The following is a 19417-nucleotide window of genomic DNA, read 5'->3' on the forward strand; positions in this document are numbered from 1 at the left end:
CCCCCCCCCCCCCAAAAAAAAAAGCCCCATACCTGGGCACCCCCCCGCAGATTTTCCCTTCCCAGCCCGGGGCAGAGGTTGATGTCCCTGCTGGCCGGGAGAGGTGACCGAGGGGTTTTTTGGGGGGGGGCTCCTTGGGGTGACTCCAAGACTGGGGGGGGGGGGGGGTCAAGATTCCTGCAGCACCCCGACGGCAGCGCCGCTGGGGAGGGGAAACACGGACCAGCAACGCGCACAGCACCCCCCGTGGGTGCTTTTGGCTGCCTCCCGACCCCCCCCCCCCTCCAGGCTCCTGGTGCAGCTTTTAGGCCTTTTGGTCGTGTAAGAATTCCGGTTGTAAAAGACGCGCGCCCGTTTAAAAAAAAAAAAAAATATATAATAGATTATTACAAACCACGACAGCACTCGGGAAGGGCCGGCCGGGGCGGAAAGGCAGCACGAAAGGAAAAGACAAGGCAGGGCAGGGGGGGATTTACACGTTTTCCCCGTGACACCACGAGCTCGCCGCCCCGGGACGCGGAGCAGGGGACGGGGGACACGGAGCCACCGCGGGACGCCGGTGGCCCCAGCTCCAGATAAGGGGTCTTCGACGTAGAAGGCTAGAAAAAGAGTATGAAAAGGTAGAAAAACCAAAATGCACTTGTTTGGGGCTAGAAAGGCTCGCAGAAAGGTACCTAAAGGCCATCGCCCTCCTGAATATCTATTTTTCAGCTGATAGCTGGTTCAGATCTGGGTTATCAGCGGGGTTACCGTGGTCCCCAGCGCACCCTCAGTGGCGCCCAGCTAATTTTGGGTGCAGACCCCGAGGCCTAACGGGGGTCGAGGTGAGCAGAGCCGCCGTCCCCCTGCCCGTCAGCATCCCGGGAGGTGTTCAGCAACGGGAGGGAAAGGCTTCTGGCAAGCCACGTCCTCGCAAGCACTCCCCCCCCCCCCGGCACCGAGCCCCAAAAGAAGGCGTTTTTCCCCCGAAATGCTGACGGGGGGTGCCGCCTCCCTGCAGACCTGGCAGCAAGCCCTCCTCCGGGGTGCAGGCTGCGTATAAACGGGGCATCAGGCACCTGCGGGACGGGGATGCTCCGGGGTCACCCTGCACCCCCCCCAAAATCACCCCCCCGTCGTGACGGGGACGGGAAGGGGCAGGAGCAGCCGCAGCGGGGAAGCCGAAAGGGCCGGGCGGGGAGCGAGCGAGGGGCAAAGGAGAGGCACAGGGGTGTGGGAGGAGGGGACGGGCCCGGGAAGAAGTGGCCAGAGCTGATTTTGGAGGCCATCCTCTGTCCGGTGAGGTGCCGCAGGAATCGGCTTTGCCTCGGGCATCGCCTCGGGCATCGCCTCGGGCATCGCCTCGGCCTGCAGCGCCTCCCCCCAGCACGTGGCGTCAAATTATTAGAAAAGAAAGCCCGGAGATAAGTCCCATGCACTATTACAGAAAGCCGTCGCAGGAGCGGGAAGCACCAAGCACAACACGACCACTCGCGGGGGCGAAGCTAGCAGACACAGCGCGGGGGGCGCAGCGGTTCCGGCGGGGGGAATGGGGGGGGGTGGGGGGAGTGGGGCCGCCGCCGTCCTGCCCGAGCGCGGGGAAGGGGAAAGCACGAGACCCAACATCGAGCAACATCACAGCCAGCTAGCCTGTCGCTATCTATCCGGCAACGTAAACAGAAAATCCGATTTGGGAGGGAACCAACAACACCATTCCGGGAGGGGTTTATGCGCATCCTTAGCGGCTGCTTTGCTCAGCACCGCGCCGGTGCTTTAGGTATGGAACAACCAAACAATTTGGTGAGCAGAAAAGTGACACGGATTTATTCTTTACATTAATATTTTTTTTTCCCCCTTTTTTTTTTTTCTTTTTTTTTTTTCTTTCTAGGCAACTCTACAGACTTCAGATCTTTTGCCTCGCAATGCGGATCACCTTATTCCCCCAAGGGCGGCCGGGTTCTTTAAACATGCACATCCCTGTAGCTTCCAGGCCGTGTATTTTTACTTATTTTTGTTTAAATTCTGTGGACTAGCAGGTCGTCCCCCGTTCCTAAAAACTCTACGTCAGTGTTCAGGGTGGCCCGAGTGCCGGTCAGGCTCCTTGAGGGTTTACAGGATCACGCAGAAGAACTTCTTCTCTCTAAAGGGGTTTTCTGAGGCCGGGACGGGGGTCAATAGGGGGTCCTCCTTGGCGTGGGCTTCGCAGTACGCCATCAGGTCTGCTGCCGCCTTCGACACCTGGAAGAGAAGGAGCTGGGGATGGGCTGCGTGGGGACATCCCCCCCTGGGGACGGCACGGTTCCCCCCGGGGCCACATATCCCCCCTGGGGCAGCACGTCCTGCCGCTGCCCCCGCCCTGGGCTTGCAGCACCCTGGAAGGCAGTAGCCAAAGAGTTTTTGTGTGCCGTGGCACGGCGATCACGCCGGGGCAGAGCAGACATGGCCAGCGGGGCAATTCCCCTGGGCGAGCGTCTCCCACGGCCGCCAGGACCAGCGGGATGGACGCCCCCGTGGCCACCACCTCCCGCCGCGCGCGGTGCCTCCGCGCAGCATCCCGCTGGTTGGGGTGCTAGTCCCCGGGCGGCGTTACCTTTATCCTGTCGATGTTGGCCTCCATCTTCAGCTGCTCCACCAGCTTGCGTGCCTGCGCTATGCTAGCGGTGTTGTTGCTGGCCATCGGCACGCCGGGCGCGCGGGGAGAAGCGGGGGCTCGGCGCGGAGCTGCTCGCGGCCCTGAAACCCCAAAAGTGATTCGCTGGGGCTGCCTTGGGTGCGGGGAGGTGATAGAGCGGGGCCGCGAGAATGCTTGTGGGAGGATGGGAGATGCAGACCGGCATTTAACCGTGTGTTTAACAAGGGCAGAGAGACACCAGCCTTCACGGGTATCGCTGCCGGAGCAGGGATTCCCTATTAGCTGGGTTCATGGGACGCTGGGAGCACGGCCTGCAACCAGCAGGACCCCAGCCACGCTGTGTTTTGGGGTTTGGTGCTATAGGAAAGGCTGCGGTGGCAACGAGGCAGAAGGAAACCAGGCAGCGAGCTCAGGGGTGCGCACACCAGCTGCCTGTGTCCTCCTGCTGCCGTCCCCCGGGGCTGGTGGCTTTTGGGGCAGCTGGGGACGTTGTGGGGTGGCCGTCCTGGGCCTGCCTTGCTGCATCCCTGCTGCCAGCCCGAGCATTGGGATGCCAAACAGGACATGGGAGCTCCCCGCTGCTGGAGATTCCCACCCCGGGCGGGCAGGGGATGCTCGGCACGGCGGCGTGGGCTCCGGCACGGCTGCTTCCCCTTACCGTACAACAGCACCCAGCTCCCCAGCACCACCCCATAACGCAGCACCCAGCCCGTCCTGCCCATCCAGCCCCCCTCAGGCAGCCCCTCGCCCCCCGGGGGGGGCCCGGCAGCGATTGCTTTTACCAGAGGCAGGGCTCGCCGGTGACGGGTGTCCCTAGGGGAACAGCTGCTCCTCTCAGGCGTCCGACACCTTGAAATAAAGGGGGAAACAGAGAAGGGGGGGGGGGGAAAGGCTGATGAGATGGATGCGATGCCAGGCAGTGCAGCGATAGGGGTATTTATGGCCCCCGGGCAGGCTGGGGGCTTCCTTCCGCTCCCCCCAGGTCCCCTGGGGGGGGACAGACCACAGTGACGCTGTTTGTTTGCACGCCGCGAGGCTCTCGGCACAGGAAGAGGTCTCGAGTCAGCGGGCAAATATCTGAGGGCTCCTGGCAAGCGGTCCCGTGGCTGTTTCCCAGCGAAATCAGCAGAAATCCTCCCCCATCGTCCCCCGCCTCGAGCATCCCCAGCCTCCGGGGGGCTCCCGCTCCGAGGAGAAGACAGCCCCAAAGTGCCAGCGGCCAGGCAGGAGAGGACGGAGACCTGGCTGGGACGAGCAGGGGATGTGCCCTGGCCATGCACGGAGATGCTGGGGCATTGCCAGGGCTCGGTGCTGCTCAGCACCCGGCCAGGATCCGGCCACACACCCCGGGAGCACTCGGCCCCTCCGCACAGTGTGGGAACGACAATATTTTTGGAGCCAGCGTGTCCACGCTGCGAGCCACTGGGCGTGCTTCCTTCAACAAAAAAAACAGCTCGTGGACATCCCCCACTGGAAACCCACCCCCAACAGCCCAGACTTAAAACAGCACGGCCACACAAGCGGTATTTTCTACCCCAAAGTGAGGACGCCCATCGTACCTCCAGCACGGAGGCACCGGGAGCAAACCCCAAAGCTCCGTGCACGGATAGCGGGTAGGTGCCGACAGCATCAGGCAAATATGAACCACCCCAGCTGGTGGATAAATCCTCTGGTTCGATGAAAAATGCCCAAATATTTGAGGATGGCTCTTGCTAGGAAACGTTCTTATGGGAATTTGGGAGTTGCCACAGAGCAACGGCGGCCCTAGGAGCGGCTCGGTACGGGGACGTAGGTGGGTAAGGGAGCCCCAAAAGGAGCAGGCAGGCAGTTACGAGACGATCCAAGCCCACCCCATGAACAAGCCCTTCCATACAGTTAAAAATCACCGTGCTTTGCCACGTTTCCTGAGCCCCCCCCCTTGCAGCAGGGGACACGGGGACACGCTGCGCCCTGTGCCAAAGGTCCCCAGAGAGCCAGGGGCTCCACGGCACCACCACGGGGACAGGGACACGTCCTCTTCCAGCAGCTCAGCGGTGCGTGTGCCTGGGTAATCGGATTCCTGCCTTGGAGGCCACAGGTTAAGGAGCGGGGATGTTATTTTATTTTCATGCTAATGATGCTTATCGTGTACGGTACACGGAGATCGTCTCTTTGGGGCTCCGTGCTATAATTACAGCTCAGGCTCTCAGGAGGCTTTTGTGGTGCTTGTCCACTGCGCAGAGGGGTTGCGGGCCATTCACTGCACGTGGCAACAGGCTGAGTTCCTGTAAAAGGACACGGAAGCCCTTGCAGTGGATGTCTGGATTCAGAAATATCGCTGCTGGGTTTTGCTAGCTGGTGCCTGTGCTCCAAAACCCCTCCTAATTTCCCAGCGGTCTCCGTCTGAGGAAGAGGGACTGACATGCTTGAACATTTTTCCTTTCACCAGCCAAAAGGGGCACCAAAACTGGGATCCGGGGGCGATTTGCCTTGACTCAGCTTTGAAAATGGCGAGTGAGGCTGCTTTTAGGGTGCCAGAACAGCATTTGTGGCTGTTTGCTCAGGCCGGCTTTGCCAAAAGCTCCAGCTTTTCCCCATGACAGCAAACCCCAAAGCTGTGAGTTGGTTCGCACCTTGCATGGGCTCCATCCCCCCGTTTCCAGCCCCACAAACACAGATCCTGAGCCTCCCTCTTCCCCTGCCAGCTGGGCTTTATCTCAGGTTGCGTGTGGCTGGAGGACGGCGTTCTCAATGTTGAAAAACCATCACTCTAAGGCTGGGTATTTAACCCAAACACCTTAAACCGGCAGCTTTTGTCCCAGAAAGGTGTACCTCGGGGCACATTTTGCTCTGGGTTAGGTCTGTTACTACTAAAAAGCAGCATTAAGCCAGCTTGGGATGCCAAGGCACGTTCCTGGGTGCCTGGAGGTGCAGGAGGCAGCGAGCGCGACGCTGCAGAGCCCGGAGCAGCTCCTGCTCCCCGCGGCACCTGGGGCTGCCTGCAGCCTTTGCCCACCCCATCACAGGCCCCCCGGGTTTAAAACCCTCGGATCACATCCTCTCTGACCCTCTCATTCTCCAGATTGATTTTTTTCTTCCAAGTTCCGGGTGGTTTTTGCCTGATTTGAAGAAAATTGCTCTCCCCGCTACCGCTCCTGGAGAACCAAAAGGAAAAGCAGCAGCCGGGCTGGGTGGCTCTGCGGGAAGGAAACCGAAAGCTCTGACATCTGCTCGAGCAAACCCTCGTGCTTCTTCCACCTCGAGGACCAAAAGCAGCTCGCCAGCCCTGGCATCCCCCACCCAGCACGTTTTCGATGTGCGAGCAGGATCCTCCCAGCCTGAGCGTGTACCTGAAAAAACGTCCGCCCGGTGAGCTGCACAGCGGGCAAATCCCACTGGGGACAGCCAGGATTTGGGGGAAAAGGGCTCGGAGTGGTTCCTGCTGGGCAGGCATCGCCTGCACATCCCACCCCAAAACTGACGTAGGGGGATAACAGAGCCCATCGGCACCACCCGGTGGAGTGGATGCGTTTTTAAGCCATCCTGGTGCTTGTGCTAAGAGCCGTCTCTAAAGATAGGCTGCTCGCTTGAAAAATAACGACTAAATATACAGATAAAGCCAAAAAAAATACTACAGACGGAAAGAAAATAGCAAAAAACATGTTTCCAGGGGGTGGAAGCTGGGGCAGCCTCGCTGAGCTGAGCAGCAGACAGGGCTGGGAAAGGAGCCCCGGCATGCCCAAAGTGCTCGTGGCCCCTCGTTTCATTTGGCACGGGGATAACGAGCCAGCTCGGAGCTCCTGAGCTCCTCTCACACCCCTCACCAGCACCTGTGGCCACAGCCCCCCATCCCATCCAGGATTTATTCCCCTTCTCCAACGCGGGTTTTCCTGCCGACGCCTCCCGCGGTGCCCAATCTGCTGAAAAGCAGCCCGCGGGTCGGAGGCGCGCCAGCAAATGAAATAAATAAATAAATTGCAAGGCGCCTGAGCCGAAACCGAGCCTGTTTCCATGGAAACTGCTTCGTTAGCACACCAGCTAATGATCCCACCCGGCAGCGATGAGCGGCCGGATCGGCCCCGGTGGTGGTGTTTTGTCCCCACTGGGGGTCTCGGCGCTGCCCCGTATCGCACCCCAAAGGCTGCACCGGGGTCCTGGGCACCCAGGTGGTGCACAGCACATGGGTGAGGCACACCGGGGAAGATTTGGAGGCTGCTTTGCCTCCAAAACCAGCATGAAGAACTGGGGGCTCATCGCAGGCCCTGGATCCTAGGGGGCTGAGCTCTGGCTGCCCCCTCCGTCCATCCCCAGCCACAGCCAAAGCCAAAACCTCTCTTAGAGACAGAGTCAACGGCGCAGGACCCCACCACTGACACCACAAAAGCCTCCAAAGCAGTGTGTTTGGGTGCTGCAGCCACGGCTCTGGATGTGGGAAGGGGCAGACCCAGCGCCAGGCATTTCGGGGCCCTGCCGCAGGGTTCCCCTCGTGCCCCAAGAAGTCCCCGCGGGCGTCACGCCCAAGTGAGAACCTCGGGTTTTTGTTTTCCCACACGTGCCCTAACGGTTCAAAAGAGAAGGCAAACAGAAAGCAACCTCAACTTCCTTTCAGTCGTTCAGTTCTTTTCTCTAATATGATTTGGGTGAGGGAGCGGGCGCCTGACGGCAGGGCCGGGGACACCTGCCCTGTCCCTCCTGCCACGAGAGCTGGGTGCGCACCCGATGCTGGGTGGTGGCACCGCGAGGAGGGAGCACCGACCCGTTCTCCTCCACCACTGGGGCCGGCACGAGGCTCCAGAAGGACCAGCAGTCTGCAAAAATGAGGTGCTGGGAGGACAAAGTGCACCAGGAGGGGCAGACACGGCCCCACGGGGAGGAGAAGGAAGGGGATGATGTCGGCGGGACGCTGCCGCGCTCCGCTGCGAGGTGCCGAAGGGACGGCAAAGGGCACGCGCCCTGTCACACCATGCCCAGCACCCAGGGGCTCAGCACAATTTCTGCACCTGGGCCGTCCCATTCAGTCCTCACTGGGGTTTCAGCATGTGGGACTGGAGCAGTGGGACCGCTGGTCCCCAGGCTCGCAGCGAAAGCCTGCTGATAAAGGCCAGAGCTGCCTCCCCCGTGCAAGCACCACTTGGCCTTTATCCCACGGGGATTTCAGAATCAATCAATCAATCAATATTTTCAGTTGCTTGCGTTTTATTTTTATGCGGCTCGCCCAAGAGGAGGACACACAGCTTCGGAAACTCCCTAAAAACCTCCGCAGCCTGACCGTGGCCCCAACACAAGGTCAGGGCCGCTCACAGCACCATGGCTCTGCCCGTGCTGAGCCAAAAACACAAGAGCCTTGCTTGGGAACAGAAGAGAGCAGAAAACCCCAAATAGCTCCTTTCTGCCATGGTGAGACCATTCGAAACCCAAATCACCCTTCAGTTAGAGGTATCACCGTGCTGAGCTCTCGGTTCATTCACTTCTTGATTCCTTCACCAAAATACCTCACGTTGACTTCAAAATGAACTCACCTTGCTCAGAAATCCCAGCTCCCTGCCCCTTGCCCGGGAGAAGAGCAGTGGCCGAGGGTGGCTGAAGCCACAGAGGAAGTGAGAGGCCCCCCGCTGACCACTGACCCTTCGTTAAGGGAAGCAGCCCAGGGCTATTACCTCATGTTAACGAGCTGACCCATTCCAGGGTTTCAGCCCCTAGCATCCTGCTCCTAAGTTTTTCCAGCACTGAGATAAAGACCCCAAGAGGAGGCGCCGCGTGAGGTTTGGGATCAAGGGAAGGGGCAGGGGTTTGCAGAGGCGCTCTGCTCAGAGCTATTTGCAAAGGGATTTTGGCATTTGGCTGTGCCGCCACCACTCCCGAAGGGACAAACCCCCGCTGAGCCTTGCTGGAGGTGGCCCTTCGTTCAAAGCCATGGCCACTTAGTGGGGACGGGGAGAGGGAAGCTGGGAAGCCACCAGTTTGGCCCAGTTAAAGCCTAGACCCACAACCTTTGCTCACAGCGCAAGAGCCCCACGGCACCTTTCGCTCCCGTACCGCCGGAGGTGAAGTCTCCAGCCGCGCTCTGGGTGCCCTGCTGCCATCTCTGATGATTTCACCTGAATCAAACCTTTATTGGAATTTTATTTTAAGTAACAGTCACACAAAGCCTAATAAACCTCTCCGGCCGCGGGGAATTGCCCAACAAGTTACATCAGCACAGAAACAACCCCCTTAACCACCCCCATTAGCTCAAGACCCCATGGGAATTACCTTAGACTGCTTTAATTAGGCATCTACAGTACAAAAGAATTAATTAATTAGTGATAAGCACCTGAACCACATTACTCATAAGGATCTATTTCCAGCTTCAAATACATCAAACAGGTCACAGCCTATCCGCTGGGGTGGAGCAGAGCCCCGGTGCTGCTGAGCACTGCTTCTCTCCCCATCCCTGCTCTGGAGCCGTCAAAGCAGAAGGCTGGAAGCTGGTTTTTTCTTCTTCCTTTTCTCTTTTTTTTTTCCTTTCCTTCCGTCTCTGTTTTTTTTTTTTATATATATCCAGAGTAGGTGCCTTTGAGAGCTGCTACTCACGCACCGCATGGAGACGGAGAGCTTTGTAGCTGCTTCCTGAGATTTGTTGCACTTTGTGCAGGGGTTGTGGAGTAAACTCCTACGCCTTGTGGCTACGAATAACCTGCACAGGTTTTGCTACAGCATCAATAAGACACCTGCTAAACAAGCAGAGAGCTCTCTGATGGCCGGATCCCAAGCAGGAGGAGGATCACCAGTAAATGTGGGTGATTTTAGCAGGTTTCCAAGGGGAGAGGAAAAAAAAAAAAGGAAAAATAGATCCCCGTGCTTTTATATAATTTTAATAGTAAGTTGAAAAGTAATTTAGTGTGCTAAATAGTATGTGGTGAGCCAAGTTACTATCCGCAGGCGAGTGAGCGGCCCCGCAAACCAGGTTAGCAGGGGCAGGCGAGCCAGAAGTAGGCTGCTGGCGCTCCGTCCTCGCGTGCCGAGCTGACCCACATTGCCTCCGCTAAATTCCCCCTCTGCTGCTCGCTGCTGTGCCCTTTTCGCTGTAACCCTGAGCATCTCGCCCAGAAGCAGAAAGCAGAAATTAATGACAGCGGTGGGGAGCACACCTGGGTCCCTGGTCCTCGCCTCCTCTCGTACTGAGCTCCAGATACAGCGCCTCGGTTTTCTCACAGAGCCCGACATCCCTCACCAGCCTGTTTTCCCCGTGAAACGCACACGGAGCATTTTTTTCCCTTTGCCAAAAGCCTGTTTTTCTCACACTGTTATTTACAATGAGCTACTGGAACCCCTGAGCTGGCGGTGCCACGTCCCTGCCATGCTTCCTGCTGAGCCGATGGCACCGCGTGTAACTCCAGCCATGCAATGTTCCTGCCATGCTGGGGGTGACACACGCCTAACAAACACTGGTTTACGCAGAGGGAGCCGAGAGCTCCCTCCCTGGCGCGGTGTTTTTACGTTTGAGATATGAAGCCTTGCAAAAACGTGAAGGAAACGTGCAAAGCCAAAAAAAACATGTGTGCCAAAGCCAGGATAAAGCGGCGCAAGGTGGCATTTCCTGCACCTGCTCCCCCTCCCATCCATCCATCCCTTTGTCACGGGGGTGAAGCCACACCAGGGATACGAGGCAGGATGGGACCCAAGGCCGTAGCATGCATCCTGGCTCTGCCACGGGCTCTATGTGCTTCATTTACCCCTCCCTATGCCCATCCCCACCCTTTAATCCTGCCAAGCCACCCGCAATGCCGTGCTTCAGCTGCCTGAGCACAAAAACCTTTCCTTGCCTGCTGGGCCCTCAGCACCCCTCTGCGCTACCCTTTTCTGTGCTCCTCCAGCCCAGAGTGTGGAAATCCACGAGGGCACCTGCTCCTTTGGGGCCAGGATTCAGTTACAGTTAGGATGGAGGAGTAGCATCGACTCCAAGCCAGCCTAAGTTTGACATCCATTAATGGAAACATTAGTACAGGGCTCAGATTTAGGCTTGAAAACCATCGGTGTGTCCTTTATTTGCTGTCAATGCCCCCCTAAAAGCCTGGGTTGCTGTATTATCATCTTTTTATTCCTGCCTGGCCCAGCACGGAGGGAGGAGTCGGGGGCGGCAGCATCCCCCCCGCAGGCATCAGCCAGGAAGCACCGGACATGAATACGGCCCCCAGGCGGGGACGTCAGGCTGAGCAGCAATTATATTAAATCAGCTGATAAATAATGCAACGTATTTTGATGGCAGCAGCGCTGTGAGCACCGCACAAACACCATCACGGCTCCACAGTATTAAAAATACAAGGGATGAAGCGCAATCAGGTCAGCATGACTTGAATAATGGAGCCTGAAACCTTTCCGAAAGGCTGGCCTTGGGGTGGGCTGGGGCACAGGTCCCACGGCGGTGAGACCAGGCCACGGACTTGTCCCTGTCAACATTCGAAGTGTTCCCACCCGAGGCAGAAGACCCCTGTGTTGGCACATCCTGGCATGAGAGGAGCAGCAGACCCAGTCGCGGGGACTGATGAGAAGAGCTCTGAGTAGTTTTACAGGTTGTGGATAGCTGATGATCCACCCTAAAGGCCCCCAAACCCCTGGAGACCCTCTGAGGGGGTAGAAGACCCCAGGCAGGCATGTGGAGCTGTGTGGAGGAGACCTGACCAGGTCACCATGTGCTTTTAGGGGCAAGTGGCCGCTGATGAGCTCCTGGGTCCACAAGGACCCATACGATGCCCAGAGGTGGGACCGAGCACCTCCAGGTGCCCCCTCCATCCTAATGAGGCAAGGAGCATGGTGGTTCATTGCCAAATCCCTGTTTGCTCACTGGAAAAATCCTGAAGTGTCCTGAGCAACAGGAAAGTGAAGGGGGGACAGAACAGACCCGTGGGCAGCTCTCCCCGTGGCCACCAGCTCCTGGGGCTAATGCATCCCAGCCAAAAAACCCCAAACCACACAGCCTCACAGCACAGGCCATCGGCATTATTCACCCTCCGGCCTGGGCTCCATCTGCAACATCAGCCAGCCCTTCGTTCATCCCAGCTGGCACGGGGGGAGCCGTCTCCCCACGCTCCCCATCCGGCTCCTGCCAAAACGGGTCAAATTCGAGAGCTGATGCAGGCAGAGGGGGCGAAAAGAACCATAACACGAGTGAGATCGAGCGGCGCCGTGTGTGCTCCTGGCAGCCCAGACGTGCCAGCGGAGCAGCCCAGGGAGCCAAAACCCAACCACGCACGGGCTGGGAAGCCTCCCCTACACAAACATGATGGTGGGGTGGTTTTGGGATGCCCGCTGGGACCCCAGAGGGAGCACACGTCCCGTCAAGGCCCTGTAGAGCTGTGAGCGGGGCTGGGCCCGTCGCAGCCTCGCCATGCGGGCCTCAGACACCTCCTGAGGGCAGCCACGGCCCTGATAGAGAGAAATTTCTTGGAGGTTTTGTCAGATAAGAGGGAAGAGCAGGAAGTGGCACGAGTTTACTACCAAGCAGCCAGCGATGGGGCCTGGTCACCTCAGGGGTGACGGACGGGCTTTGTGCAGCTCCTGGGGCACCCAGGCACAGCTTCAGGGCTCCCCACACCGCTCAGAGGCACCCCTCTGGCAGGTACCATCGCTGTGCCACAACATCAAAAACCAGATGCTGAGAATATCTCCCATTGCTTTGGTCCTCAGGAGATTCAGACCAACGCGTTGGTGTCCCCACAAGATGACCCTTGCCCAAGACAGGCTGCAGCGGGAGGGTTTGGAAGCAGAGTGCACCTCTGGGCTCCATCCATGCAAAGCAGCCCCTGGGGACACTTAGCCTTCCCCAAAAGCCATAAATCTTGGAGCTACAGAGCCGGTAACACCATCCTGGCCTAGGGAAGAGCACTGGCATGGCAGCAGCCCCACCACGCAGCCAGCCAGCTCCAGAGCACAGGGATGCACCCTGAGCCTGACCTGCCCTGGGGATGAGGGCACCCACCCCAGGGCCACCCAGAATGACCAGAAATTCCCCAAAACTGCTGTGGACGCCCTGCCTGGCCTCAGGTCCCTGTGGCTGTGGGGTGGGACAATCCTCTTGGCCACGGAGACCGATCCAGCTGCAGGATCTGGCCCCACTCCTGTGTTCCCCAATGTGCCAGCTGTCACAAGTGTGTCATGAGCCTGTCTGTGTCTGCTTGCAGAGGTGTTCATGGCACCAACATCCCCGTGAAGCCAAGGAACAGCTCTGGCCGAGGCAGCTGAGCCACAGGGATGGGTTTTAGCAGCCCCGAAAGGGAGGATGCTGCAGCAGGAGGGATGCTGGTAAAGCAGCAGCACAGCGGGGGCTCCCGGGAGCTGCAGCAGGAATATCCTGTGCTGCGCTGGGTTCGTTCCCCTCTGCTGGGACTGCATGCCATCTAGGAAGGAGCACTGATTGCTCGGGATCTGCAATGAGCTCCAAGGCTTGGGCAATGCTGCTTTTTCACGCCCGAGTCAGCCTGTCCTACAAACCCAGCTGCCCAGCGAGAAGAGCTGCTCGTAGGGAGCGTTACTGAGGCACCGAGCAAACTTTCCTTCTGATAGCTGTCAGGAGAGCAAGTGAGGGCAGGGCGATCAACCTGCTAAACCCAGACTCCGTCTCAGCTCCAGGAGCTCATCCGACACGCTCCTGCTCCGCAGCCCGCCGGGTACCGCGGTGCTTGCTCCCGTCCCCAGCACGTGGGGAGAACATGCCCAGATTGGCATCAGCGCCACCATGATGTGCTGCTGGTCCTTCACCACAGCAGAGAAGGGGATTTCACGGTGCTGTGCCCGAAGGGATGAAACCCCAAAGGCACCGCCACCACCTGCAAACCCACAGCTCACCACGAGCTCAGGGAAGGGCCAGGAGGGCGCACGCTGCTGCCAGGTCTGTGACCCCGAGCAATGCTCTCAAGCTCCAGCACAAGGACGAGCCCAGCCACTTCTTCATGAGCTTGGTGAAGCCAGAGGTCTCCTACCACCCGGCGGAGAAGCCAACGCACCTGGATGAGTGTCCCTGAGCTGCTCTCATTTAAATGCAAACTTCTCTGGTTTCCTGTCGCTGCATCTCAGCCAGCTTTTTGGGCTACACAGGAGCATCACCACTGCTGGAGACCAGCGCCGATACCCACCGACCACAACCCAGGAGCACCCTGACCTTCTCCAATTAGACTGAGCTACAAAGATGACAAGAGGCAACAGGGGAAGAAAATTACTGTGTGAAAAGCAAGTGGAAGATGAGATAAGGTGAAAACTGTGTTTGGTACGATGAGCTGGTCTGGGTACAGCTGCCGCCCAGGAATTGTCAAGGATGGTACCAGCTGCAAGCAAATGGCAAGGTGGGAAGTTTTTAACGTTTGGTGCAATGCCATTTCAGAGACTTCTTTATTTTTTTCCCCCACTGAGTGTGTGAAAACTTGGTTTTGCCTACGTGAAATGGAGGAGATGCGTTATGCCAGACTTCAGCCTCCTCGTGGCTCACACGAGGACGCACATGCACGAAGAAGCGGCCGGGAGCGGGTCAGGGCCAAGAACAACTCCCACCAGCCACAGCCCCAAACCCCTGCAGACCCCACGGGGCTGCTTCCCACATCCTGCCCGTGGGCTCTGCCCGCCCAGCCCTGAAGTTTCGGAGCCAACTTCACCTCTCCACCGAGCCAAGTCCCTGTCCTCCCACCAGCCACAGCAGCTGGAGCCCATCCTTCTCCCCAGACCTGCCTCTAAGTGGGGCGAGAGCCAACTTGCTCGTGCCAAGTGCGTGCAGCAAACCTCGCTCATCCAGCCCGGAGACGCAGCCTGTGCATCCCCCCCCCCCCCCCGCAGCCATCCCGCCATCCCCAGCAGAAGCAGAGCCCCCGCTTTCCCTTCTCCCGATCCGTTTGGGATGCGGGGCTGCTCCTGCACCGTGAAGGACCTGTTCTGGGGGTGTTTCAACCACACACGTTGCACACAGAAACAAAAAAAATGCACGTGGAAGGTGTGACCCCCCCACTGGAAGTGGCCAGGCAGTCAGCCTGGGCAAGGACAAGCCAAAAGTGCCCTTCCCAGCACAGCACCATGTGCTGCACCCCACACCCAGGCCTGGACCCCATCGCGGGATGCGGCATCCCCCCCCACCTTTCCTCACCTCCTTGCTCCCAGCACCCACTGCGACCGCACGGAGTGGCTGAGCGAGAAGCCAGAGAGGGAGAAACAGCAAGGAAGGAGTCTGAAAAGCAAGAAAAATTAAAAATGCACCCTGGTCCCTTTGGTTGTTTCTCGCACTTTGGCATGCTGCGAGCGCACACGGCCCCGGGCACAACTAAGGACCGGAACACCCGGAGAAGTCACGCTGAGCATCGACACAACTCGTGCCAAAAATGATGCTTTTCCCAGGGCGATCCCCTCATCCCCGACCCAAAAGAGGTTATGGGTTGGCAGGAGGGCCCCACCACACCAGCAGACGACACGGCATGAGCGGGACAATCCCAATCCCCCTGGAGCCGGTGCGGGACCGGGCGGCACGGCCGCCCCGCAGCCCCCGGGCAGCGTTTTTGGGGGCTGCAGGGCTCGGCGCTGGCTCGCCAGCCCCAATTGCTATGGAAACTGCATGCGCCGGCGCTGCTTCCCTCCTCCCATGACTCACGGGTTTTCAAAAGGAGAAGTGGTGCCTCGGCCGCCGCTGTTTTGAGGCCAAAACAGCCAAAGCCGAGCGGGCGCGCTCGCGGGGCTGGGTGGAGAGGCACCGCCTCGCCGCGCAAGGCTGGCGTTTTCGTCCTGTGTGCTATGCTCACGGCTGCTCCCGTGCTGAGTGGTGAAAAAAGCTGTGTGTCTTGGGGATTAAAAATAATAAGAATAATAATTATAATAGGGCTTCTCTGGTGGCACACGCCCCGCTACCTGCCGGGAATCACATTGTGTGCCCCGCTGCCGCCACCTGCCCCCGATGTGGCTGAGCGCTGCGCGCGCCCAGTGCCATCCTCTGGGGCCGTGCGGGTGCTTGGAGAAAAGGCAGCACATCCCAGGGCGCCCCCAGTGACATCCCAGAGCATCCCCAGTGCTGTCCCAGAGCATCCCAGCGCCATCCCAGAGCATCCTCCAGTGCGTGCGCTGCTGGAGCGAGGCCGGCGGCTCCCGGGGCTGTGGGGAGAGGAAGGGCACGTGCGGGGAGCGCAGCTTGGGGCAGGGGACCTGTGGGTCCCCCACGTTGGGGTCACTGTGCTGGGTGCGAGGCCGACTCCGGTCATCATCCAGATGGTGCTGAGACTGCCACGCTCGTGTCACAGGTGGCAGCATGCCCCTGGCAAGCGAACGCGGGGCTGAAAAAGCTGAAAAAAGCACCAAGAATGGTGCCAAGGGAGCAGCCCGGCCCCCCTACCCCATGGCACGGGGTGAGAAAAGCCCCCGAGCACCTCCGAGCACCCTCCCGGAGAAAGAAAGGCTTGGCCCCGGGGCTTTCCTGGCAATAATTAATTGAGTCATATTTCAATCCAGCCAGCGGCCATATGGCAGAAAAGAGGATTAAAATCGCAGGCTCCAGCTGCATTCAGGGAAATCCAGTTATAAGGAAAAAGCCTCCATGCCTGGCCCCAGCCGGGTGCCAGGGCGTGTGCCCCGACCCCGGCCCTTCCCTCCCGCGCCCGGAGCGATGGGGAAGGAAGGAGGGAGCGAACCCGCAGCACCCTGCCCCGCACGGCACGGGCACGGCAGCGGGAGGTAGCGCTGCCCTTCGTGCCCACGTCGCTGCCCCCCGGGGCAGCACGCCCCGACTTTATCAGCAACTCGTTAGCAAGAAGGAGGGAGAGCCCAGATTCAAGTTTTTGCCTAAATATAAATCCGTTTTCCCACGAGGCAGCAAGAAAACCAAAGTTTGGGGCTGTGTTCCCCTCCCGCTGGCACAGGGGACCCCTGGAGCGGCTCTCCCCAAGGGGTCCCCCCCTCCCCCCCCCCGGCCCACCCCCGGGGGGGGAGTTCTGCCATGGTTACCTGTCCCGCCGCCCTGCACAAGCCGTGCTGCTGCCTGCCGTACGGCCGCAGCTGGGAAAAAGCAGGATTTCGATTGAAATCCCCAGCCGGAGGGCCGCCGGCACAGGGATGGCAAGCCTGGATGGTGCACCCCAAAATTTTCCCCCTCCGAGCCAGGCTGGGGGCAGCTCCGTCCCCAAGCCAGAGGTTCCGGCAGGGATTTGGGGCAGGGAAAGCCCTTTGTAGGGGAGGGGGAAAAAAAGAAAAAAAATTAAAAAAGGAGAGAACACTGCTCCTCATTCATCCTCGGCAAAAGCCTTTCGTGTGACGGCAAATCAGTCGATTAACCGAGGATCGGCCCCTGTAAATCGGAGCTTTGTTGGGGAGGCTGAGCGCCGTGTGCCAGGCACCTTCCCCACAGCCCCCAGTCCCCCCAGTCCTCCCAGTGTCACCAGGCGGGTGCCATCGCCGCGGGGGGCCCTGGGGTGGGTGACACTGGGTCCCCATGGGGTGACGGCGGGGTGATGGGGCGCCGCCGCCCTGCCCGCGGGTGGCACCCGGGGGGGTTTGGGTGGGCTCATCTCCTTTTTTTTTATTTTGGGGTGTAGAGGGTTGGGGGGGAGCCCTTTGGGGCCCGCCGCAAGCAGCCGGCCAGGGGTGGGGCTCCCACGGGGGGGCTGCCCAGCCCCAGAGCTCCCAGTGCGCCCAGTGCTCCCAGTGCCGGCGCTCCCAGCGCCCGCAAGCCCCGGCGGCTCCGCTCCCAGTGCCTCCCAGTGCCTCCCAGTGCCTCCCAGTGTCCCCCCCAGCCCCCGGCGGTACCTGCAGGCGGCCGGAGCTGCCCCGGCTCCCCGGGGGGCGGCGGACAGACGGACGGACGGACGGACGGAGGGATGGAAGGAGGGGTGGAAGGAAGGATGGAGGGATGGAGGGATGGAGGGGGGGCTGCGGGCGGGAGGCAGGAGGAGGGGTGGTCAGCGGCAGCCCGGAGCGGCGAGTCCCCACCCAGCTTTGTCTGCGCTCATCCCTCTGCCTACAGGAAGCGGCTCGGCCCCGACTTCCTCCTCCTCCTCCTCCTCCTCCTCCTCCTCCTCCTCCTCCTGCTGCTGCTGCTGCTCTCGCTCTCCCTCCCCTCCCCGCCCCCCCGACCCCCCGTTTGCTGCGGATCGCTTTTCTCCGAGACCCCGCTGCGCCCCGGCCTGCCCTCCCCTCCCCTCCCCTCCCTCCTGCCCTGCCCTGCCCCACACTCACCCCCCCCCCCCCGCCCCACGCGTGTCACGCACCGACCCCACAACCCACCCGCTGCACGCCCACCCCGCACCCCTCACCCCCATCGCGCACCCCCGTCATCTCCTGCACCCATCGCACCCCTGCACCCGTCGCATCCCCCTGCACCCCCCTCCCCTGCCCTCTCTTGCCCCCCCGCCCCTCGCAGCTCCAACCCCCCAGGCCTAGATCCCCTCTTCTGCCCCCCAACCACCCCCCGCCCCCAGACCCTCAACGCTCCCCGTTCTGTATTTTCTTTTTAAGCTCCTTAAACCCAAACGCCCGGATTTTAAGATCAGGAATTTTTAGGATTTTTAGCAGCTGGCGGGCACCCAGGGCGCCTTGGGTTGATTTTGGGGATGCCCCTGGCGGACCCCCGGCAGAGGCCGGTGCCTTTTGGGGTGCTGCAGCTTTCCAAACCCCTCAGTGGGATCTGCGGGTCCGGGATCGTGTCTCCCCCCCCCTGCCCCCCCGGGGGCCGTGGGCTGCGCCGTGGCCTCCCCGTGCTCCGAGCGCGTTTCCTGCAAGGGAGGCGATGGGGCTGCGGGAAAATGGGTTTTCCCCCCGTTTCCACAGCAACGCCGATGACTGATTTCCAAGGCTGCCCTGCAAGCCAGGCGCAGCAGAAGCTCAGCCATTGCCCATCACCCCGGCAAGCCTGGATCTGGCCCCCCCCCCCCCCCCCCCCCCCCGGGGGACACCCAGTGCTGCCACCCCACACCGAGCGGGGGGCGCAGGATGCTGCCGGGAACCGAACGGGGCGCCTCGGGGGGTCCCCGGGGCGCGCCAGCCCCCTGCCCAACCGGGCACCGGGGCAGGGGAATCGCTGCGATTGCCTCCAGTGGGTCACGCTGCCAGCCTGGGGGGAGGCTGGGGTGCGAGGGGGGGGGGGGTCCCAGCAATGCCTCTCGGGGAGGGTGCAGGCACTGGGGGCAGCTGAAAGCCCCCGGGGTCGGCACAGCGGCAAACTCACAACGCCCGACACCCCCACCTTGCTTCCTTGCAGGGCATTTTGCACCGGGCTGTATTAATCAAAATGGTTCACCTGCTGAGTGCTTCTCATCCTGGTATTTGATGGGATTTTTTTTTCTCCCTTGAATCCCCTCTTCCCAGTGGCTGCCTTTTAATTGTAACCAGTGCCACGTCGCCCCGCTCGCTTTGGCGCGGTACGTGCGGGAGCCGCGGTGGCTCCTTCCAGCGGGGTGCCACTCGCACGCCGCCGCGCTGCAGCTCGCGCCTCGCCCGCCTCTCGGGCGGCCAGCAACGACGACAGGAGATGCGAAGCCTGGAAGCGAAGCAACTGGAGACGGAACTCCAGCCTCGCAGCGAAAGATAAAACTTGTGAAATTGTCAAGCGGGCAGCTGCCGGCACCGGGGACACGAGGGCGGCCCGAAGAAGAGGCCAGCGAGGGATGGGAGCTGGGAGAGCCCTTCCCCTGGAGATGAAGGGGATAAAAGCCCCCCTCCACGGGGACGAAGCCCCCTCCATGGGGCCAAAGCCCCCAGATGCCTTCGGATGGCGGGGGATTGCGGAAAAGCGCTTGCTGGGCACAGCCTGCGTGGAGGGGAGAGCTGGCTGTGCCCCAGCCGTGGGGCTGCCGCCTGCTGTGCTGCGAAAAAAAAAAAAGAGGAAAAGATGCG

General features: G+C 60.4%; 1 protein-coding gene across 2 annotated transcripts; it reads right to left on the reverse strand.

The window, feature by feature from the left end:
- Nucleotides 1–1775: 1775 nt before the first annotated feature.
- Nucleotides 1776–17548, reverse strand: GNG2 (G protein subunit gamma 2). Of its 2 annotated transcripts, XM_035551154.2 has the most exons (5): nt 17333–17548; nt 14697–14777; nt 3394–3460; nt 2570–2712; nt 1776–2217 (listed from the first exon to the last, which is right to left on the reverse strand). In XM_035551154.2, exons 4-5 carry the CDS (start codon nt 2654–2656, stop codon nt 2089–2091), a joined length of 216 nt encoding a protein of 71 aa, XP_035407047.1. In that variant the 5' UTR covers nt 2657–2712; nt 3394–3460; nt 14697–14777; nt 17333–17548; the 3' UTR covers nt 1776–2088. The 2 variants fall into 2 exon arrangements, with proteins under 2 accessions (XP_035407047.1, XP_035407046.1); XM_035551153.2 differs by lacking the exon at nt 14697–14777 and having other exon boundaries at nt 17333–17547.
- Between the last annotated feature and the right edge of the window lie 1869 nt (nt 17549–19417).

This window comes from Cygnus atratus, chromosome 5 (genome assembly GCF_013377495.2).
Source record: "Cygnus atratus isolate AKBS03 ecotype Queensland, Australia chromosome 5, CAtr_DNAZoo_HiC_assembly, whole genome shotgun sequence".
Classification (NCBI taxonomy): domain Eukaryota; kingdom Metazoa; phylum Chordata; class Aves; order Anseriformes; family Anatidae; genus Cygnus; species Cygnus atratus.

What these genes read in the sequence shown, in the direction of transcription:
- GNG2 (XM_035551154.2), bottom strand. Translation starts at nt 2,656, where the DNA reads ATGGCCAGCAACAACACCGCTAGCATAGCGCAGGCACGCAAGCTGGTG. An exon ending in CCAACATCGACAGGATAAAG is followed by an intron (nt 2,218 to 2,569) that starts GTAACGCCGCCC and finishes CTTCTCTTCCAG; the next exon opens with GTGTCGAAGGCGGCAGCAGA.